General features: G+C 49.8%; 1 protein-coding gene across 1 annotated transcript; it reads right to left on the bottom strand.

The window, feature by feature from the left end:
* Positions 1–2,369: 2,369 nt before the first annotated feature.
* Positions 2,370–23,877, bottom strand: PMVK (phosphomevalonate kinase). Its single transcript, XM_038768973.1, has 5 exons — positions 23,778–23,877; positions 11,779–11,842; positions 10,514–10,708; positions 5,534–5,663; positions 2,370–2,872 (listed from the first exon to the last, which is right to left on the bottom strand). The coding sequence occupies exons 3-5, from the start codon at positions 10,601–10,603 to the stop codon at positions 2,739–2,741; spliced, it is 354 nt and encodes a 117-aa protein (XP_038624901.1). The 5' UTR covers positions 10,604–10,708; positions 11,779–11,842; positions 23,778–23,877; the 3' UTR covers positions 2,370–2,738.
* Positions 23,878–24,300: the final 423 nt, after the last annotated feature.

Here is a 24,300-nt window from a genome sequence, read left to right as displayed (position 1 = left end):
AGCATTGCTTGACACATTGTAAGCGCTTAAGAAATATTATTATTATTGTTATTATTACAGTAGCCTGGCACATAGTATGCACTTAACAAACGTTATTATTACAGTGCCTGGCCCATGGTAAGCGCTTAAGAAATATCATGACTATTATTACAGTAGCCTGGCACATGGTAAGCGCTTAAGAAATATCATTTGTTACAGTAGTCTGGCACATACTAAGCACTTAACAAATATTATTATTGTTACAGTGCCTGGCACATAGTAAGCGCTGAACAAATGCCATCATTATTATTATTATTCTCTGGGCCTCAGTTCCTTCATCTGTAAAATGGGGATTAAGACTGGGCCCCTTGAGGGACAGGGATTGTATCCAACATGATGATCGTATATCTACCCTGTGCCTAAAGCAATGCTTGATACATTGTAAGCGCTTAAGAAATATCATTATTATTATTATTATTATTATTACTACTATTACAGTAGCCTGGCACATAGTAAGCACTTAACAAATATCATTACTATTATTACAGTAGCCTGGCACATGGTAAGCGCTTAAGAAATATTTGTCACAGTAGTCTGGCACATAGTAAGTAAGCACTTAACAAATATTATTATTGTTACAGTGCCCGGCACATAGTAAAAGCTTAACAAATACCATCATCATTATTATTATTCTCTGGGCCTCAGTTCCCTCATCTGTAAAATGGGGATTAAGACTGAGCCCCTTGAGGGACAGGGACTGTATCCAACATGATGATCGTATATCTACCCTGTGCCTAAAGCAGTGCTTGACACATTGTAAGTGCTTAAGAAATATTATTATTATTATTATTATTATTTATTATTATTATTACAGTAGCCTGGCACATAGTAAGCACTTAAATATTACTATTACAGTGCCCGGCCCATGGTAAGCGCTTAAGAAATAACACTATTATTACAGTAGCCTGTATATATGTTTGTACATATTTATTACTCTATTTATTTTACTTGTACATATCTATTCTATTTATTTTATTTTGTTAGTATGTTTGGTTTTGTTCTCTGTCTCCCCCTTTTAGACTGTGAGCCCACTGTTGGGTAGGGCCCGTCTCTAGATGTTGCCAACTTGGACTTCCCAAGCGCTTAGTACAGTGCTCGGCACACAGTAAGCGCTCAATAAATACGACTGATTGATTGGCACATGGTAAGCGCTTAAGAAATATCATTTGTTACAGTACTCTGGCACATAGTAAGCACTTAACAAATATTATTATGACGGTGCCTGGCACATAGTAAGCCCTTAGCAAATATTACCGTTATTATTAGATCATTATCATCATTTATTGCATCGCCGTCCCTCTGCACACAGTCAGCGCTCAATAAATATGACTGACTGACTGATTGGCACATGGTAAGCGCTTAAGAAATATCATTTGTTACAGTAGTCTGGCACATAGTAAGCACTTAAATATTATTATGACAGTGCCTGGCTCATAGTAAGCACTTAAATATTATTATGACAGTGCCTGGCTCATAGTAAGCGCTTAGCAAATATTACCGTTATTATTAGATCATTATCATCATTTATTGCATCGCCGTCCCTCTGCACACAGTCAGCGCTCAATAAATATGACTGATTGACTGATTGGCACATGGTAAGCGCTTAAGAAATGTCATTTGTTACAGTAGCCTGGCACATAGTAAGCACTTAAATATTATTATGACAGTGCCTGGCTCATAGTAAGCACTTAAATATTATTATGACAGTGCCTGGCTCATAGTAAGCGCTTAGCAAATATTATCGTTATTATTGCATCATTATCATCATTTATTGCATCGCCGTCCCTCTGCACACAGTCAGCGCTCAATAAATATGACTGATTGATTGATTGATTGGCACATGGTAAGCGCTTAAGAAATATCATTTGTTACAGTAGTCTGGCACATAGTAAGCACTTAAATATTATTATACAGTGCCTGGCTCATAGTAAGCGCTTAGCAAATATTATCGTTATTATTGCATCATTATCATCATTTATTGCATCGCCGTCCCTCTGCACACAGTCAGCGCTCAATAAATATGACTGATTGACTGATTGGCACATGGTAAGCGCTTAAGAAATATCATTTGTTACAGTAGCCTGGCACATAGTAAGCACTTAACAAATATTATTATGACAGTGCCTGGCGCATAGTAAGCACTTAACAAATATTATTATGACAGTGCCTGGCACATACTAAGCGCGTAGCAAATATTATCATTATTATTACATCATTATCATCATTTATTGCATCGCCGTCCCTCTGCACACAGTCAGCGCTCAATAAATATGACTGATTGATTGACTGATTGGGACATGGTAAGCGCTTAAGAAATATCATTTGTTACAGTAGTCTGGCACATAGTAAGCACTTAAATATTATAGTAACAGTGCCTGGCACATAGTAAGCGCTCAGCAAATATTATCACATCGTTATCATCATTTATTGCATCGCCATCCCTCTGCACACAGTCAGCGCTCAATAAATATGACCGACTGATTGATCGATTGGCACATGGTAGGCGCTTAAGAAATATCATTTGTTACAGTAGTCTGGCACATAGTAAGCACTTAACAAATATTATTATCATCATCATTTATTGCATCACCGTCCGGGCCCCGGCATCCACCTTCCGGTGTGAGGGCAGGAGGCGGAGGAATCCGCGGAGGGTCCCCCGGCGCGGCGCGGCGGGACTCGAACTCCGTCCCCAGCAGTGTCTACAGGTGACGCCGCATCAGGCCCTCCAGGGCGTCCAGCTGGGCCTCCAGCGCCTGGCCGTCCCCGTCGTTGCGGACCACGTGGTCGAACGTCTCCCGGTCCAGGCCGCACTCGGACTCGGCGTCATCCACGCCTGGGGGAGGAGGGGGGTCCCCGGGGGGCCGCTCTGAACCCCCACTGGAGGGAGGGTCCTCGGGGGAGACCGACCACCCCAACCGGGTCCCCACGGAAACGGGTAGAGGAAGGGTGCTACTACGTTGGAGAGCGAGGCCCAATCCGGGAGGACTTCCCGGAGGAGGCGGCCTCTACGGCCCCCACTGGACTGGAAGCTCACCGTGGGCAGGGAACTGTTTTCCAGGTGAGGTCGAGGGGAGAGAGCCCGGGAAGCAGGAGGATCTGGGTTCTAATCCCCGGTCGGGCCCTTGGCAGGGTGACCTTGGGCAAGTCACTTAGCTCGTCCGGGCCTCGGTTCCCTCATCTGGAAAACGGGGACAGGAGCGTGAGCCCCACGCGGGGCAGGGACTGTACCCCGATTTGCCTGCATCAATCAATCAATCGATCAATAGTATTTATTGAGCGCTTACTGTGCGCAGAGCACTGTACTAAGCGCTTGGGAAGTCCAAGTTGGCCACATCTAGAGACGGTCCCTACCCGACAGCGGGCTCCCAGTCTAGAAGGGGGAGGCAGAGAACAAAACCAAACATATTAGCAAAATAAAATAAATAGAATAGATATGAACAAGTAAAATAGAGTAATAAATATGTACAAACATATATACATCCATCCCAGCGCTTAGTACGGCGCCTGGCACTTAGGTTGTACTTCCCAAGCGCTTAGTCCAGTGCTCTGCACACAGTAAGCAGTCAATAAATAATAATAACAGTAATGACGACGGCATTGGTGAAGCGCTTACTCTGCGCCAAGCACTGTTCTAAGCGCTGGGGAGGATCCAAGGTGATCAGGTTGGCCCCCGTGGGGCTTCCAGTCTTCATCCCCATTTGACAGCTGAGGGCACTGAGGCCCAGAGAAGTGAAGTGACTGGCCCAAAGTCACCCAGCTGACAAGTGGCGGAGCCGGGATTTGAACCCGCGACCTCTGACTCCCAAGCCCGGGCTCTGTCCACTGAGTCACGCTGCTTCTCCAGTACGACTGAATTAATTGAGCGAAGAACTTAACCAACGCCATGATAATAACAGCAACCGGACTGTGAGCCCATCGTCGGGTACGGACCGTCTCTATCTGCTGCCAATTTAGAATAATAGTAATAATAATAATAATAATAATAATAATAATAATAATAATGGCACACAGAAAGTGCTCAATAAATACGATTGATTGATTAAGCGCTTCCTATGTGCAAAGCACTGTTCTAAGCGCTGGGGGAGATACAAGGTGATCAGGTTGTCCCCCAGTCTTCATCCCCATTTTCCAGATGAGGGAACTGAGGCCCAGAGAATAATAATAATAATAATAATGTTGGTATTTAAGCGCTTATTATGCGCAAATCACTGTTCTAAGCGCTGGGGGGATACAAAGTGATCAGGTTGTCCCACGTGGGGCTCACAGTCTCCATCCCCATTTTTTATATGAGGGAACTGAGGCCCAGAGAATAATAATAATAATAATAATAATAATAATAATAATGTTGGCATTTGTTAAGCACTTACTATGTGCAAAGCACTGTTCTAAGTGCTGGTGGGGGATACAAAGTGATCAGGTTGTCCCCCGTGGGGCTCCCAGTCTCCATCCCCATTTGACAGAGAAGGGAACTGAGGCCCAGAGAATAATAATAATAATAATGTCGGCATTTGTTAAGCGCTTACTATGTGCAAAGCACTGTTCTAAGCGCTGGGGGGAATACAAAGTGATCAGGTTGTCCCACGGGGGGCTCACAGTCTCCATCCCCATTTGACAGAGGAGGGAACTGAGGCCCAGAGAATAATAATAATAATAATGATAGACTGTGAGCCCACTGTTGGGTAGGGACTGTCTCTGTATGTTGCCAATTTGTACTTCCCAAGCGCTTAGTACAGTGCTCTGCACATAGTAAGTGCTCAATGAATACGGACTGATGATGATGATGATGATAATAATGTTGGCATTTGTTAAGCGCCTACTATGCATCAAGCACTGTTCTAAGCGCTGGGTTTGGGGGGGGGGGGTTACAAAGTGATCAGGTTGTCCCCCATGGGGCTCCCAGTGTCCATCCCCATTTGACAGATGAGGGAACTGAGGCCCAGAGAATAATAATAATAATAATGATGTTGGCATTTGTTAAGCGCTTACTATGTGCCAAGCACTGTTCTAAGCGCTGGGGGGGGGGGGGGGGAGATACAAAGTGATGAGGTTGTCCCCCGTGGGGCTCCCAGTCTCCATCCCCATTTGACAGAGGAGGGAACTGAGGCCCAGAGAATAATAATAATAATAATGTTGGCATTTGTTAAGCGCTTACTATGTGCAAAGCACTGTTCTAAGCGCTGGGGGGTGGGGATACAAAGTGATGAGGTTGTCCCCCGTGGGGCTCCCAGTCTCCATCCCCATTTGCCAGAGGAGGGAACTGAGGCTCAGAGAAGCGAAGTGACCCGCCCCAGGTCACACAGCAGACACGGGGCGGAGCCGGGATTAGAACCCAGGCCCTCTGGCTCCCAAGCCCGGGCTCTTTCCGCTGAGCCACGCCGCTTCCCTCCGGTCCTCCGCCGGCGCTCAGCCCAGTGCTCCGCGCGCAGTCGGCGCTCAGTAAGTACGAGGGGTTGGGCGGTTTGGGGGGAGGTGGGGGCCGGCCGCCCGCCCTCACCGGCCGTGAAGACCCAACCCCGACTCCGTCGCGCGTCCTGGGCGGCCTCCACTCGCACGGTCTGCGTGACGGGCCCGTAGGCCTCCCGGAACCAGGACAGGTCCGACGGTCTGCGCGCGTCGCTCACCAGCTGCCGGGGCCCGAGGCCGGGATGGGATGGACGCACGGACGGACGGACGGACGGACGGATGGATGGACGGACCGGGGGGGACGACGACAGGTGGGCAAGCGGGCCCCCGGGGGCCAACCTCTGCCCCTCGGACCCCACCTCTCCTCGCCCTCGTCCCTGTGGGGGTAGACTGGGCGCCTTGTCGGCGGGGAACGTCCCTTTATCCTTCTAGCGTCCTCTCCCAAGCGCTCAGTACAGTGCTCTCTGCACACGGTGAGCGCCCAATAAATGCCAAGGGGGCGGGACCCTGTGGGGGTAGACTGGGCACCTTGTCGGCGGGGAACGTCCCTTTATCCTTCTATTGTCCTCTCCCAAGCGCTCAGTACAGTGCTCTCTGCACACGGTGAGCGCCCAATAAATACCGAGGGGGTGGGACTCCGTGGGGGTAGACTGAGCGCCTTGTGGGTGAGGAACATCTCTTTATCCTTCTAGCGTCCTCTCCCAAGCGCTCAGTACAGTGCTCTCTGCACACGGTGAGCGCCCAATAAATACCGAGGGGGCGGGACCCTGTGCGGGTAGACTGAGCGCCTTGTGGGCGGGGAACGTCCCTTTATCCTTCTATCGTCCTCTCCCAAGCGCTCAGTACAGTGCTCTCTGCACACGGTAAGCGCCCAATAAATACCAAGGGGGCGGGACCCCGTGGGGGTAGACTGAGCGCCTTGTGGGCGGGGAACGTCCCTTTATCCTTCTGTTGTCCTCTCCCAAGCGCTCAGTACAGTGCTCTCTGCACACGGTAAGCGCCCAATAAATGCCGAGGGGGCGGGACCCCGTGGGGGTAGACTGGGTGCCTTGTGGGCGTGGAATGTCCCTTTATCCTTCTGTTGTCTTCTCCCAAGCGCTCAGTACAGTGCTCTCTGCACACGGTAAGCGCCCAATAAATGCCAAGGGGGCGGGACCCTGTGGGGGTAGACTGGGCGCCTTGGCGGGGCATGTTTATCTTTCTATTGTCCTCTCCCAAGCGCTTAGTACAGTGCTCTCTGCACACAGTATGCGCCCAATAAATGCCAAGGGGGTGGGACCCTCTGGGGATAGACTGGGCGCCTTGTGGGCAGGGAACGTCTCTCTATCCTTCTATTGTCCTCTCCCAAGCGCTCAGGACAGTGCTCTCTGCACACGGTAAGTGCCCAATAAATAGCGAGGGGGCGGGACCCTGTGGGGGTAGACTGAGCGCCTTGTGGGCGGGGAACGTCTCTTTATCCTTCTATTGTCAATCAATCAATCATATTTACTGAACGCTTACTGTGTGCAGAGCACTGTACTCTTGGGAAGTACAAGTTGGCAAAGCGCTTAGTACAGTGCTCTCTGCACACGGTAAGCGCCCAATAAATGCCGAGGGGGCGGGACCCTGTGGGGGTAGACTGAGCGCCTTGTGGGTGGGGAACGTCTCTCTATCCTTCCATTGTCCTCTCCCAAGCGCTTAGTACAGTGCTCTCTGCACACGGTAAGCGCCCAATAAATGCCAAGGGGGTGGGACCCTCTGGGGGCAGACTGAGCGCCTTGTGGGTGGGGAACGTCCCTTTATCCTTCTATTGTCCCCTCCCAAGCGCTCAGTACAGTGCTCTCTGCACACGGTAAGCGCCCAATAAATACCGAGGGGGCGGGACCCCGTGGGCGTAGACTGGGCGCCTTGTGGGCAGGGAACGTCTCTTTATCCTTCTACTGTCAATCAATCAATTGTATTTACTGAGCACTTACTGTGTGCAGAGCACTGTACTAAGCGCTTGGGAAGTACAAGTTGGCAAGGCGCTTAGTACAGTGCTCTCTGCACACGGTAAGCGCCCAATAAATACCGAGGGGGCGGGACCCCGTGGGCGTAGACTGGGCGCCTTGTGGGCAGGGAACGTCTCTTTATCCTTCTACTGTCAATCAATCAATTGTATTTACTGAGCACTTACTGTGTGCAGAGCACTGTACTAAGCGCTTGGGAAGTACAAGTTGGCAAGGCGCTTAGTACAGTGCTCTCTGCACACGGTAAGCGCCCAATAAACACCGAGGGGGCGGGACCCCGTGGGCGTAGACTGGGCGCCTTGTGGGCAGGGAACGTCTCTTTATCCTTCTACTGTCAATCAATCAATCAATCATATTTACTGAGCGCTTACTGTGTGCAGCGCACTGTACTAAGCGCTTGGGAAGTACAAGCTGGCAAAGCGCTTAGTACAGTGCTCTCTGCACACGGTAAGCGCCCAATAAACACCGAGGGGGCGGGACCCCGTGGGGGTAGACTGAGCGCCTTGTGGGCGGGGAACATCTCTTTATCCTTCTATTGTCAATCAATCAATCAATCATATTTACTGAGCGCTGTGTGCAGAGCACTGTACTAAGCGCTTGGGAAGTACAAGCTGGCAAAGCGCTTAGTACAGTGCTCTCTGCACACGGTAAGCGCCCAATAAATGCCGAGGGGGCGGGACCCTGTGGAGGTAGACTGAGCGCCTTGTGGGCGGGGAACGTCTCTCTATCCTTCCATTGTCCTCTCCCAAGCGCTTAGTACAGTGCTCTCTGCACATGGTAAGCGCCCAATAAATACCACTAAGCGTAACAGTAGCAGTGGGGTAGACTAAGCCCCCCTTTCCTCTTCCCCCACTCGCTCCCTTTCTTCATCCCTGCATCCCAGCCCCTTATGTCCCTATCCATCATTTATTTATTCATATTAATATCTTTCTCCCCCCGCCCCCAGACGGTACGGTCCTTGTGGGCAGGGAATGTGTCTATTACAGCGTTCTGCTGTCCTCTCCCAAGCGCTTACTAATAATAGTAATAATAATAATAATAATGATGGCATTTATTAAGCGCTTACTATGTGCACAGCACTGTTCGAAGCGCTGGGGAGGTTACAAGGCCATCAGGTTGTCCCACATGGGGCTCCCAGTCTTCATCCCCATTTTCCATTCTCCGCACACCGCAAGTGCTCAATAAATACGACTGAATGACTGACAGTAATACCGTCCTCTCCCAAGCGCTCAGTCCAGTGCTCCGCACCATAAGTGCTCAATAAATATGACTGAATGAATGACAGTAACACTGTCCTCTCCCAAGCGCTCAGTCCAGTGCTCCGCACACCGCAAGTGCTCAACAAATACGACTGAATGAATGACAGTAACACTGTCCTCTCCCAAGCGCTCAGTCCAGTGCTCCGCACACCGCAAGTGCTCAATAAATACGACTGAATGAACGACAGTAATGCTGTCCTCTCCCAAGCGCTCAGTCCAGTGCTCCGCACCATAAGTGCTCAATAAATATGACTGAATAAATGACAATACTGTCCTCTCCCAAGCGCTCAGTCCAGTGCTCCGCATACTGCAAGTGCTCAATAAATACGACTGAATGAACGACAGTAATGCTGTCCTCTCCCAAGTGCTCAGTCCAGTGCTCCGCACACCGCATGTGCTCAATAAATATGACTGATTGACTGACCGACAGTAAGACTGTCCTCTCCCAAGTGCTCAGTCCAGTGCTCCGCACCATAAGTGCTCAATATGACTGAATAAATGACAATACTGTCCTCTCCCAAGCGCTCAGTCCAGTGCTCCGCACGCCGCAAGTGCTCAATAAATACGATTGATTGACTGATCGACAGTAATACTGTCCTCTCCCAAGCGCTCAGTCCAGTGCTCCGCACACCGCAAGTGCTCAATAAATACGACTGAATGAACGATGGTAACGCTGTCCTCTCCCAAGCGCTCAGTCCAGTGCTCCGCACCATAAGTGCTCAATAAATACACTGAATGAATGACAGTAACAGTGTCCTCTCCCAAGCGCTCAGCCCAGTGCTCCGCACACCGCAAGTGCTCAATAAATACGACTGAATGAACGACAGTAATGCTGTCCTCTCCCAAGTGCTCAGTCCAGTGCTCCGCACCATAAGTGCTCAATAAATATGACTGAATAAATGACAATACTGTCCTCTCCCAAGCGCTCAGTCCAGTGCTCCGCACACCGCAAGTGCTCAATAAATACGATTGATTGACTGATCGACAGTAATACTGTCCTCTCCCAAGCGCTCAGTCCAGTGCTCCGCACACCGCAAGTGCTCAATAAATACGACTGAATGAATGACAGTAACGCTGTCCTCTCCCAAGCACTCAGTCCAGTGCTCCGCACACCGCAAGTGCTCAATAAATACGACTGAATGAACGACGGTAACGCTGTCCTCTCCCAAGCGCTCAGTCCAGTGCTCCGCACCATAAGTGCTCAATAAATACACTGAATGAATGACAGTAACAGTGTCCTCTCCCAAGCGCTCAGCCCAGTGCTCCGCACACCGCAAGTGCTCAATAAATACGACTGAATGAACGACAGTAATGCTGTCCTCTCCCAAGCGCTCAGTCCAGTGCTCCGCACCATAAGTGCTCAATAAATATGACTGAATAAATGACAATACTGTCCTCTCCCAAGCGCTCAGTCCAGTGCTCCGCACACCGCAAGTGCTCAATAAATACGATTGATTGACTGATCGACAGTAATACTGTCCTCTCCCAAGCGCTCAGTCCAGTGCTCCGCACACCGCAAGTGCTCAATAAATACGACTGAATGAATGACAATAATACTGTCCTCTCCCAAGCGCTCAGTCCAGTGCTCCGCACACCGCAAGTGCTCAATAAATACGACTGATTGACTGATCGACAGTAACACTGTCCTCTCCCAAGCGCTCAGTCCAGTGCTCCTCCGCACACCGCAAGTGCTCAATAAATACGACTGAATGAACGACAGTAACGCTGTCCTCTCCCAAGCGCTCAGCCCAGTGCTCCGCCCCCGCTAAGCGCCCAATAAATAGGAGGGGCCGCCGGCCGCCGGGACGCGGCGCGGGCGCTTACCCAGATGGGCCGAGGGCTGCCTCCGGCCACCGCGGCCCTGCAGAAGCAGCCGGGATCCCGCCGCCGGCGCTCCTCGCCCCAGAGGATCATGGCTTCTCGGTGCCCCTCCTTGTAGGCGCTGGCGTCCAGGAGCCGGGCGAAGTCCAGTCCGTGCTCCTGCCAAGGGACCCCCGCCTGCTGGGCCCTTCTGCCCGCCTTGAACCCCGTGCCACACGCACGGGGCATCACCCCAGTTGCGGGCGAGGGGCGTCTATGGCATCTCTACCCGTTTTTGGCCTCTCACGCTTTCCCCTGGGGGTCAGACCCGACCCTTCCTTCTCCGGGGTGGGCCCGATCCACCCCAACGAGGGTTGGCATCACCCCAGTTGCAGGCAAGGGGGCATCTATGGCGTCTCTGCCCGTCTTGGGCCTCTCACACTCTCCCCTGGAAGTCAGATCCATCTCTTCCTTCTCCGGGGTGGGCCCGATCCACTCCAACTAGGGTTGGCATCACCCCAGTTGTGGGCAAGGGGCGTCTATGGCATCTCTGCCCATCTTTGGCCTCTCACACTCTCCCCTGGGGGTCAGACCCAACCCTTCCTTCTCCGGGGTGGGCCCGATCCACCCCAACTAGGGTTGGCATCACCCCAGTTGCAGGTGAGGGGTGTCTACGGCGTCTCTGCCCGTCTTGGGCCTCTCACGCTCTCCCCTGGGGGTCAGACCCGACCCTTCCTTCTCCGGGGTGGGCCCGGTCCACTCCAACTAGGGCTGGCATCACCCCAGTTGCGGGCGAGGGGCGTCTATGGCGTCTCTGCCCGTCTTTGGCCTCTCACGCTCTCCCCTGGGAGTCAGACCCGACCCTTCCTTCTGCAGGATGGGCCCGATCCACCCCAACGAGGGTTGGCATCACCCCAGTTGCGGGCGAGGGGCGTCTACGTCATCTCTGCCCGTCTTTGACCTCTCACGCTCTCCCCTGGGGGTCAGGCCCGACCCTTCCTTCTCCGGGGTGGGCCCGGTCCACCCCAACTAGGGTTGGCATCACCCCAGTTGCGGGCGAGGGGCGTCTATGGCGTCTCTGCCCGTCTTGGGCCTCTCACGCTCTCCCCTGGGGGTCAGATCCATCCCTTCCTTCTCCGGGGTGGGGGGCATCGTCGCCCACTCCAGTGACCCGGGGGCGGCAGGGGGTGATGGCCCATTCCGAACCCAGCGGACCCGGGGGTGGGAGGACGGCAAAGGTGAGGGGCCGGGGGGTTGGTGGGAGGGCAGGGGTCAGCGGGGGGCCCTACCTGCGCGTACTGCTCCTTCAGCGGGCCGGACAGGCGCAGGATGGCACACGACTCATGCCCGATCCTGCCAGGGTGGAGATGCGGCCCTCTCAGCCCCGGGGGGCTGGGGGGGCCGCCCCCCTTTCCCAGACCTCCGCACCCCCAACGGCCTTTACGGACCGGCCCCCCCCGATTTCTTTCAGGTCCCTCGGAATCCGTCCCCTCGTTTCTAATAATAATAACGATGATGATAATGATAATGGCATTTGTTCAGCGCTTACTATGTGCAAAGCACTGTTCTAAGCGCTGGGGGGGATACTATGTGATCAAGTTGTCCCACGGGGGGCTCACAGTCTTAATCCCCATTTTTACAAGTGAGGGAACGGAGGCTCAGAGAAGTGAAGTGACTTGGCCAAGGTCACACAGCAGACTTGGGGCGGAGCCGGAATTCGAACCCGTGACCTCTGACTCCAAAGCCCGGGCTCTTTCCACTGAGCCACGCTGCTTTCGTTAGGCGCTTACTATGTGCCGGGTACTGTAATAATAATAATAATAATGATGGTGTTTATTAAGCGCTCACTATGTGCCAAGCACTGTTCTAAGCGCTGAGGGGATACAAGGTGATCAAGTTGTCCCACAGGGGGCTCACAGTCTTAATCCCCATTTTACAGATGAGGTCACTGAGGCCCAGAGAAGTGAAGCGACTTGCCCAAAGTCACACAGCTGACAATTGGCGGAGCCGGGATTCGAACCCATGACCTCTGACTCCAAAGCCCGGGCTCTTTCCACTGAGCCACGCTGCCTCCCTCCCTGTACTAAGCGCTGGGGTGGAAACAAGTAAATGGAGGTGGGCACAGTCCCTGTCGCACCTGGGGCTCGCGGTCTCAATCCCCGTTGGCACAAATGGGGAGGGCACGGGTGTCGGGTGGGCGTGGGTTCGAATCCCGGCTCCCCCAGTTGTCCGCGGTGTGACCTTAGGCAAGTCGCTTCACTTCTCTGGGCCTCAGTTAACTTATCTGCAAAATGGGGATCGAGTCCGTGAGGCCCGCGTGGCAGAGGGACATCATCATCATCATCAATCGTATTTATTGAGCGCTTACTGTGTGCAGAGCACTGTGCTAAGCGCTTGGGAAGTACAAATTGGCAACATCTAGAGACAGTCCCTACCCAACAGTGGGCTCACAGTCTAAAAGGGGGAGACAGAGAACAAAACCAAACATACTCACAAAATTAAATCAACAGAATAGATATGTACAAGTAAAATAGAGTAATAAATAAATCATCATCATCATCAATTGTATTTATTGAGCGCTTACTATGTGCACAGCACTGGACTAAGCGCTCGGGAAGTACAAATTGGCAACATATAGAGACGGTCCCTACCCGACAGTGGGCTCACAGTCGAGAAGGGGGAGACAGAGAACAAAACCAAACATATTCACAAAATAAAATCAATAGAATAGATATGTACAAGTAAAATAAATAGAGTAATAAATCCGTACAAACATATATACATATATACAGGTGCTGTGGGGGAGGGAAGGTGGGGGGGATGGACAGGGGGAGGAGTTAATTAACCAATCAATCAATCATATTTATTTAGCGCTTACTGTGTGCAGAGCACTGTACTAAGCGCTTGTTACATGCCAAGCACTGTTCTAAGCACCAAGGTAGGGACAGTGCCCAGTCTGACTTGCTTCTATCTGCCCCAGCGCTTAGTACAGTGCCTGGCACATAATAGGCGATTACCAATACCGTAATTATTATTATTACTACTGTGAAGTAACTGAGGTCCGGAGAAATACGGTGCTTGTTAAGCACTATGTGCCAAGCACTGTTCTAAGCACTGGGGTAGCTACGAGGTTATCGTGAGCCCACCTGGGGCTCACCCTCTTAGCCTGGGAGTCGGAGGTCGTGGGTTCTAATCCCGCCTCCGCCGCTTGCCAGCCGGGTGACTTTGGGCGAGTCACTTCACTTCTCTGGGCCTCAGTTCCCCCGTCTGGAAAATGGGGATGAAGACTGGGTGCCCCACGGGGGGCAACCTGGTAACTGTGTATTTACCTCAGCGCTTAGAACAGTGCTTGGCAAATAGTATGTGCCTAACAGACACCATCATCATCATCGTCACTATTACCCCAGCGCTTAGAACAGTGCTTGGCACAGAGTAGGCGCTTCACAAATACCATCATCATTATTCTGATTACCCCAGCGCTTAGAGCAGTGCTTGGCACAGAGTAAGCGCTTCACAAATACCATCATCATTATTATGGTGACCTCAGTGCTTGGCACATAGTAGACACTTAAGTACCATCATCATTATTCTGATATTACCTCAGCGCTCAGAGCAGTGCTTGGCACAGAGTAGGTGCTTCACAAATACCATCATCATTATTCTGATTGCTCCAGCGCTCAGAGCAGTGCTTGGCACAGAGTAGGCGCTTCACAAATACCATCATCATTATTCTGATTATTCCAGCGCTCAGAGCAGTGCTTGGCACAGAGTAGGCGCTTCACAAATACCACCATCATTATTCTGATATCACCTCAGCGCTTAGCACATAGCAGGCCCTTAAATACCATCATCATTACTCTGCTATTACCTCAGCGCTTAGAGCAGTGCTTGGCACAGAGTAGGTGCTTCACAAATACCATCATCATTATTCTGATATCACCTCAGCGCTTAGAGCAGTGCTTGGCACAGAGTAAGCGCTTCACAAATACCATCATCATTACTCTATTACCTCAACGCTTAGAGCAGTGCTTGGCACAGAGTAGGCGCTTCACAAATACCATCATCATTATTCTGATTACCCCAGCGCTCAGAGCAGTGCTTGGCACAGAGTAGGCGCTTCACAAATATCAGCATTATGATTATGATCACCCCAGTGCTTAGACCAGTGCTCGGCACAGAGTAAGCGCTTCACAGATACCATCATCATTCTTCTGATATCACCTCAGCACTTGGCACATAGTAGGCCCTTAAATACCATCATCATTACTCTGATACTACCTACGCGCTTACAGCAGTGCTTGGCACAGAGTAGGCGCTTCACAAATACCATCAACATTACTCTATTACCTCAGCGCTCAGAGCAGTGCTTGGCACAGAGTAGGCGCTTCACAAATACCACCATCATTACTCTGATATCACCTCAGCGCTTGGCACACAGTAGGCACTTAAATACCATCATCATTACTCTGATATTACCTCAGCACTTAGAGCAGTGCTTGGCACAGAGTAGGCGCTTCACAAATACCACCATCATTACTGTGATTACCTCAGCGCTCAGAGCAGTGCTTGGCACAGAGTAGGCGCTTCACAAATACCACCATCATTACTCTGATATCACCTCAGCGCTTGGCACACAGTAGGCACTTAAATACCATCATCATTACTCTGATATTACCTCAGCACTTAGAGCAGTGCTTGGCACAGAGTGGGCGCTTCACAAATACCACCATCATTACTGTGATTACCTCAGCGCTCAGAGCAGTGCTTGGCACAGAGTAGGCGCTTCACAAATACCACCATCATTACTCTGATATCACCTCAGCGCTTGGCACACAGTAGGCACTTAAATACCATCATCATTACTCCGATATTACCTCAGCGCTTAGAGCAGTGCTTGGCACAGAGTAGGCGCTTCACAAATACCATCATCATTACTCTATTACCTCAGCGCTTAGAGCAGTGCTTGGCACAGAGTAAGCGCTTCACAAATACCATCATCATTATTCTGATATTACCTCCGCGCTTGGCACATAGTAGGCACTTAAATACCATCATCATTACTCTGATATTACCTCAGCGCTTAGAGCAGTGCTTGGCACAGAGTAGGCACTTCACAAATACCATCATCATTATTCTGATATCACCTCAGCGCTTGGCACATAGTAGGCACTTAAATACCATCATCATTACGCTGATATTACCTCAGCGCTTAGAGCAGTGCTTGGCACAGAGTTGGCGCTTCACAAATACCATCATCATTATTCTGATATTACCTCAGCGCTCAGAGCAGTGCTTGGCGCAGAGTAGGCGCTTCGCAAATACCATCATCATTATTGTGATTACCTCAGCGCTCAGAGCAGTGCTTGGCACAGAGCAGGTGCTTCACAAATACCACCATTATTACTCTGATATCACCTCAGCGCTTGGCACATAGTAGGCCCTTAAATACCATCATCATTACTCTATTACCTCAGCGCTCAGAGCAGTGCTTGGCGCAGAGCAGGCGCTTCACAAACACCACCACCATTATTCTGATATCACCTCTGCGCTTGGCACACAGTAGGCCCTTAAACACCATCATCATTACTCTGCTATTACCTCAGCGCTTAGAGCAGTGCTTGGCACAGAGTAGGCGCTTCACAAATACCATCATCATTATTCTGATATCACCTCAGCGCTTGGCACATAGTAGGCACTTAAACACCATCATCATTACTCTGCTATTACCTCAGCGCTTAGAGCAGTGCTTGGCACAGAGTAGGCGCTTCACAAATACCATCATCATTATTGTGATTACCTCAGCGCTTAGAACAGTGCTTGGCACAGAGTAGGTGCTTCACAAATACCATCATCGTTATTCTGGTGACCTCAGCGCTTGACACATAGTAGGCCCTTAAATACCATCATCATTATTCCGATATTACCTCAGCACTTAGCGCAGTACTTAGCACAGAGTAGGCGCTTCACAAATACCATCACCATTACTCTGATATTACCTCAGCGCTCAGAGCAGTGCTTGGCACAGAGTAGGCGCTTCACAAATACCACCATCATTACTCTGATATCACCTCAGCGCTTGGCACACAGTAGGCACTTAAATACCATCATCATTACTCTGATATCACCTCAGCGCTTGGCACATAGTAGGCACTTAAACACCATCATCATTACTCTGCTATTACCTCAGCGCTTAGAGCAGTGCTTGGCACAGAGCAGGCGCTTCGCAAATACCATCATCATTACTGTGATTACCTCAGCGCTTAGAACAGTGCTTGGCACAGAGCAGGTGCTTCACAAACACCATCATCGTTATTCTGGTGACCTCAGCGCTTGACACATAGTAGGCCCTTAAATACCATCATCATTATTCCGATATTACCTCAGCACTTAGCGCAGTACTTAGCACAGAGTAGGCGCTTCACAAATACCATCACCATTACTCTGATATTACCTCAGCGCTCAGAGCAGTGCTTGGCACAGAGCAGGCGCTTCACAAACACCACCATCATTGTTCTGATATCACCTCAGCGCTTGGCACACAGTAGGCACTTAAATACCATCATCATTACTCTGCTATTACCTCAGCGCTTAGAGCAGTGCTTGGCACAGAGTAGGCGCTTCACAAATACCACCATCATTACTGTGATTACCTCAGCGCTCAGAGCAGTGCTTGGCACAGAGTAGGCGCTTCGCAAATACCGTCATCATTATTCTGATATCACCTCAGCACTTGGCACATAGTGGGCACTTAAATACCATCATCATTACTCCGATATTACCTCAGCGCTTAGAGCAGTGCTTGGCACAGAGTAGGCGCTTCACAAATACCATCATCATTACTCTATTACCTCAGCGCTTAGAGCAGTGCTTGGCACAGAGTAGGCGCTTCACAAATACCACCATCATTACTCTGATATCACCTCAGCGCTTGGCACACAGTAGGCACTTAAATACCATCATCATTACTCTGATATTACCTCAGCACTTAGAGCAGTGCTTGGCACAGAGTAGGCGCTTCACAAATACCACCATCATTACTGTGATTACCTCAGCGCTCAGAGCAGTGCTTGGCACAGAGTAGGCGCTTCACAAATACCATCATCATTCTTCTGATATCACCTCAGCACTTGGCACATAGTAGGCCCTTAAATACCATCATCATTACTCTGCTATTACCTCAGCGCTCAGAGCAGTGCTTGGCGCAGAGTAGGCGCTTCGCAAATACCATCATTATTGTGATTACCTCAGCGCTTAGAGCAGTGCTTGGCACAAAGCAGGTGCTTCACAAACACCATCATCATTATTCTGATATTACCTCAGCGCTTGGCACATAGTAGGCCCTTAAATACCATCATCATTACTCTGCTATTACCTCAGCGCTTAGAGCAGTGCTTGGCGCAGAGTAGGCGCTTCGCAAATACCGTCATCATTATTCTGATATTACCTCAGCGCTTAGAGCAGTGCTTGGCACAGAGGAAGCGCTTCACAAATATCATCATCATTATTCTGATATCACCTCAGTGTTTGGCACATAGTAGGCACTTAAACACCATCATCATTACCCTGATATTACCTCAGCGCTCAGAGCAGTGCTTGGCACAGAGTAGGCGCTTCACAAATACCATTATCATTATTCTGATATTACCTCAGCGCTTGGCACATAGTAGGCCCTTAAATACCATCATCCTTACTCTGATATTACCTCAGCGCTTAGAGCAGTGCTTGGCGCAGAGTAGGCGCTTCGCAAATACCATCATCATTATTGTGATTACCTCAGCGCTTAGAGCAGTGCTTGGCACAGAGTAGGCGCTTCACAAACACCACCATCATTATTCTGATATCACCTCAGCGCTTGGCACATAGTAGGCCCTTAAATACCATCATCATTACTCCGCTATTACCTCAGCGCTTAGAGCAGTGCTTGGCACAGAGCAGGCGCTTCACAAACACCACCACCATTATTCTGATATCACCTCAGCGCTTGGCACATAGTAGGCCCTTAAACACCATCATCATTACTCTGCTATTACCTCAGCGCTTAGAGCAGTGCTTGGCACAGAGTAGGCGCTTCACAAATACCATCATCATTATTCTGATATCACCTCAGCGCTTGGCACATAGTAGGCACTTAAACACCATCATCATTACTCTGCTATTACCTCAGCGCTTAGAGCAGTGCTTGGCACAGAGTAGGCGCTTCGCAAATACCATCATCATTATTGTGATTACCTCAGCGCTTAGAACAGTGCTTGGCACAGAGTAGGTGCTTCACAAATACCATCATCGTTATTCTGGTGACCTCAGCGCTTGACACATAGTAGGCCCTTAAATACCATCATCATTATTCCGATATTACCTCAGCACTTAGCGCAGTACTTAGCACAGAGTAGGCGCTTCACAAATACCATCACCATTACTCTGATATTACCTCAGCGCTCAGAGCAGTGCTTGGCACAGAGTAGGCGCTTCACAAATACCACCATCATTACTCTGATATCACCTCAGCGCTTGGCACACAGTAGGCACTTAAATACCATCATCATTACTCTGATATTACCTCAGCGCTTAGAGCAGTGCTTGGCACAGAGTAGGCGCTTCACAAATACCACCATCATTACTGTGATTACCTCAGCGCTCAGAGCAGTGCTTGGCACAGAGTAGGCGCTTCACAAATACCACCATCATTACTCTGATATCACCTCAGCGCTTGGCACACAGTAGGCACTTAAATACCATCATCATTACTCTGATATTACCTCAGCACTTAGAGCAGTGCTTGGCACAGAGTAGGCGCTTCACAAATACCACCATCATTACTGTGATTACCTCAGCGCTCAGAGCAGTGCTTGGCACAGAGTAGGCGCTTCACAAATACCACCATCATTACTCTGATATCACCTCAGCGCTTGGCACACAGTAGGCACTTAAATACCATCATCATTACTCTGATATTACCTCAGCACTCAGAGCAGTGCTTGGCACAGAGTAGGCGCTTCACAAATACCATCATCATTACTCTATTACCTCAGCGCTTAGAGCAGTGCTTGGCACAGAGTAAGCGCTTCACAAATACCATCATCATTATTCTGATATTACCTCCGCGCTTGGCACATAGTAGGCACTTAAATACCATCATCATTACTCTGATATTACCTCAGCGCTTAGAGCAGTGCTTGGCACAGAGTAGGCACTTCACAAATACCATCATCATTATTCTGATATCACCTCAGCGCTTGGCACATAGTAGGCACTTAAATACCATCATCATTACGCTGATATTACCTCAGCGCTTAGAGCAGTGCTTGGCACAGAGTTGGCGCTTCACAAATACCATCATCATTATTCTGATATTACCTCAGCGCTCAGAGCAGTGCTTGGCGCAGAGTAGGTGCTTCGCAAATACCATCATCATTATTGTGATTACCTCAGCGCTCAGAGCAGTGCTTGGCACAGAGCAGGTGCTTCACAAATACCACCATTATTACTCTGATATCACCTCAGCGCTTGGCACATAGTAGGCCCTTAAATACCATCATCATTACTCTATTACCTCAGCGCTCAGAGCAGTGCTTGGCACAGAGTAGGCGCTTCACAAATACCATCATCATTATTCTGATATTACCTCAGCGCTTGGCACATAGTAGGCCCTTAAATACCATCATCATTACTCTGATATTACCCCAGTACTTACAGCAGTGCTTGGCACAGAGTAGGCGCTTCACAAATACCATCATCATTATTCTGATATTACCTCCGCGCTTGGCACATAGTAGGCCCTTAAATACCATCATCATTACTCTGATATTACCCCAGTGCTTACAGCAGTGCTTGGCACAGAGTAGGCGCTTCGCAAATACCACCATCATTATTCTGATATCACCTCCGCGCTTGGCACATAGTAGGCCCTTAAATACCATCATCATTACTCTGATATTACCCCAGTGCTTACAGCAGTGCTTGGCACAGAGCAGGCGCTTCGCAAATACCACCATCATTATTCTGATATCACCTCAGCGCTTGGCACATAGTAGGCCCTTAAATACCATCATCATTACTCTGATATTACCCCAGTGCTTACAGCAGTGCTTGGCACAGAGTAGGCGCTTCACAAATACCACCATCATTATTCTGATATCACCTCAGCGCTTGGCACATAGTAGGCCCTTAAATACCATCATCATTACTCTGATATTACCCCAGTGCTTACAGCAGTGCTTGGCACAGAGTAGGCGCTTCGCAAATACCACCATCATTATTCTGATATTACCTCCGCGCTTGGCACATAGTAGGCCCTTAAATACCATCATCATTACTCTGATATTACCCCAGTGCTTACAGCAGTGCTTGGCACAGAGCAGGCGCTTCGCAAATACCACCATCATTATTCTGATATCACCTCAGCGCTTGGCACATAGTAGGCCCTTAAATACCATCATCATTACTCTGATATTACCCCAGTGCTTACAGCAGTGCTTGGCACAGAGTAGGCGCTTCACAAATACCACCATCATTATTCTGATATCACCTCAGCGCTTGGCACATAGTAGGCCCTTAAATACCATCATCATTACTCTGATATTACCTCAGCGCTTAGAGCAGTGCTTGGCACAGAGCAGGCGCTTCGCAAATACCATCATCATTATTGTGATTACCTCAGCGCTTAGAACAGTGCTTGGCACAGAGTAGGTGCTTCACAAATACCATCATCGTTATTCTGGTGACCTCAGCGCTTGACACATAGTAGGCCCTTAAATACCATCATCATTATTCCGATATTACCTCAGCACTTAGCGCAGTACTTAGCACAGAGTAGGCGCTTCACAAATACCATCACCATTACTCTGATATTACCTCAGCGCTCAGAGCAGTGCTTGGCACAGAGTAGGCGCTTCACAAACACCACCATCATTACTCTGATATCACCTCAGCGCTTGGCACACAGTAGGCACTTAAATACCATCATCATTACTCTGATATTACCTCAGCACTTAGAGCAGTGCTTGGCACAGAGTAGGCGCTTCACAAATACCACCATCATTACTGTGATTACCTCAGCGCTCAGAGCAGTGCTTGGCACAGAGTAGGCGCTTCACAAATACCACCATCATTACTCTGATATCACCTCAGCGCTTGGCACACAGTAGGCACTTAAATACCATCATCATTACTCTGATATTACCTCAGCACTTAGAGCAGTGCTTGGCACAGAGTAGGCGCTTCACAAATACCACCATCATTACTGTGATTACCTCAGCGCTCAGAGCAGTGCTTGGCACAGAGTAGGCGCTTCACAAATACCATCATCATTATTCTGATATCACCTCAGCACTTGGCACATAGTGGGCACTTAAATACCATCATCATTACTCCGATATTACCTCAGCGCTTAGAGCAGTGCTTGGCACAGAGTAGGCGCTTCACAAATACCATCATCATTACTCTATTACCTCAGCGCTTAGAGCAGTGCTTGGCACAGAGTAAGCGCTTCACAAATACCATCATCATTATTCTGATATTACCTCCGCGCTTGGCACATAGTAGGCACTTAAATACCATCATCATTACTCTGATATTACCTCAGCGCTTAGAGCAGTGCTTGGCACAGAGTAGGCACTTCACAAATACCATCATCATTATTCTGATATCACCTCAGCGCTTGGCACATAGTAGGCACTTAAATACCATCATCATTACGCTGATATTACCTCAGCGCTTAGAGCAGTGCTTGGCACAGAGCTGGCGCTTCACAAATACCATCATCATTATTCTGATATTACCTCAGCGCTTGGCACATAGTAGGCACTTAAATACCATCATCATTACGCTGATATTACCTCAGCGCTTAGAGCAGTGCTTGGCACAGAGCTGGCGCTTCACAAATACCATCATCATTATTCTGATATTACCTCAGCGCTTGGCACATAGTAGGCACTTAAATACCATCATCATTACGCTGATATTACCTCAGCGCTTAGAGCAGTGCTTGGCACAGAGCTGGCGCTTCACAAATACCATCATCATTATTCTGATATTACCTCAGCGCTCAGAGCAGTGCTTGGCACAGAGTAGGCGCTTCGCAAATACCATCATCATTATTGTGATTACCTCAGCGCTCAGAGCAGTGCTTGGCACAGAGCAGGTGCTTCACAAATACCACCATTATTACTCTGATATCACCTCAGCGCTTGGCACATAGTAGGCCCTTAAATACCATCATCATTACTCTATTACCTCAGCGCTCAGAGCAGTGCTTGGCGCAGAGCAGGCGCTTCACAAACACCACCATCATTGTTCTGATATCACCTCAGTGCTTGGCACATAGTAGGCACTTAAATACCATCATCATTACTCTGCTATTACCTCAGCGCTTAGAGCAGTGCTTGGCACAGCGTAGGCGCTTCACAAATACCATCATCATTATTCTGATATTACCTCCGCGCTTGGCACATAGTAGGCCCTTAAATACCATCATCATTACTCTGACATTACCCCAGTGCTTACAGCAGTGCTTGGCACAGAGTAGGCGCTTCACAAATACCACCATCATTATTCTGATATCGCCTCAGCGCTTGGCACATAGTAGGCCCTTAAATACCATCATCATTACTCTGATATTACCTCAGCGCTTAGAGCAGTGCTTGGCACAGAGCAGGCGCTTCGCAAATACCACCATCATTATTCTGATATCACCTCAGCGCTTGGCACATAGTAGGCCCTTAAATACCATCATCATTACTCTGATATTACCCCAGTACTTACAGCAGTGCTTGGCACAGAGTAGGCGCTTCACAAATACCACCATCATTATTCTGATATCACCTCAGCGCTTGGCACATAGTAGGCCCTTAAATACCATCATCATTACTCTGATATTACCTCAGCGCTTAGAGCAGTGCTTGGCACAGAGTAGGCGCTTCACAAATACCACCACCATTATTCTGATATCGCCTCAGCGCTTGGCACACAGTAGGCCCTTAAATACCATCGTCATTATTCTGATATTACCTCAGCGCTTGGCACATAGTAGGCACCTAAAGACCATCATCATTACTCTGCTATTACCTCAGCGCTCAGAGCAGTGCTTGGCACAGAGTAGGCGCCTCACAAATACCATCAGCATTACTCTGATATTACCTCAGCGCTTGGCACACAGTAGGCCCCTAAATACCATCATCATTACTCTGATATTACCTCAGCGCTTAGGGCAGTTCAATAAATACGAATGAATGAATGAATGAATGAATGAATGAATGAGGGGGGGGAGGGGGCGGGGCGATGCTTCCGTCACCTGTCCCGCAGAGCGTCCGTCACAAAGTCCTTTCCCGCCTTCCTCTTGCCGCTGAACAGCAGCAGCAGGCGCGGGGGAGGGGGAGGGGCCGCGGCGGCGGCGGCGGCGGGTCGCGACATGGCACCGGGTCGCGACACGTGGTGGGGCTGAGGGACGATGCCGGCGCCTCTGCGCATGCGCGCAGGGCCGGGACGAGGTGGGCGGGGGGCTGAGGCGCAGGCGCGGACGACACCAACGTCGCCCTTACGGAGGGGGGGACGCGCTGAGGAGCGGGGGGGGGGAGGCGCGGCCGACACCAACGTCCCCCTTACGCAGGGGGGGACGCGTTGAAGGGGGGGAAGGCGCGGCCGACACCAACGTCGCCCTTACGGAGGGGGAGAGGCGCGGCCGACACCAACGTCGCCCTTACGGAGGGGGGGACGCGTTGAAAGGGGGGAAGGCGCGGCCGACACCAACGTCCCCCTTACGGAGGGGGGGAAGCGCTGAGGGGGGGAGAGGGGCGGCTGACACCAACGTCGCCCTT

Source organism: Tachyglossus aculeatus, chromosome Y4 (assembly GCF_015852505.1).
Source record: "Tachyglossus aculeatus isolate mTacAcu1 chromosome Y4, mTacAcu1.pri, whole genome shotgun sequence".
NCBI lineage: Eukaryota > Metazoa > Chordata > Mammalia > Monotremata > Tachyglossidae > Tachyglossus > Tachyglossus aculeatus.
This window is presented reverse-complemented; position numbering and strand designations above follow the sequence as displayed.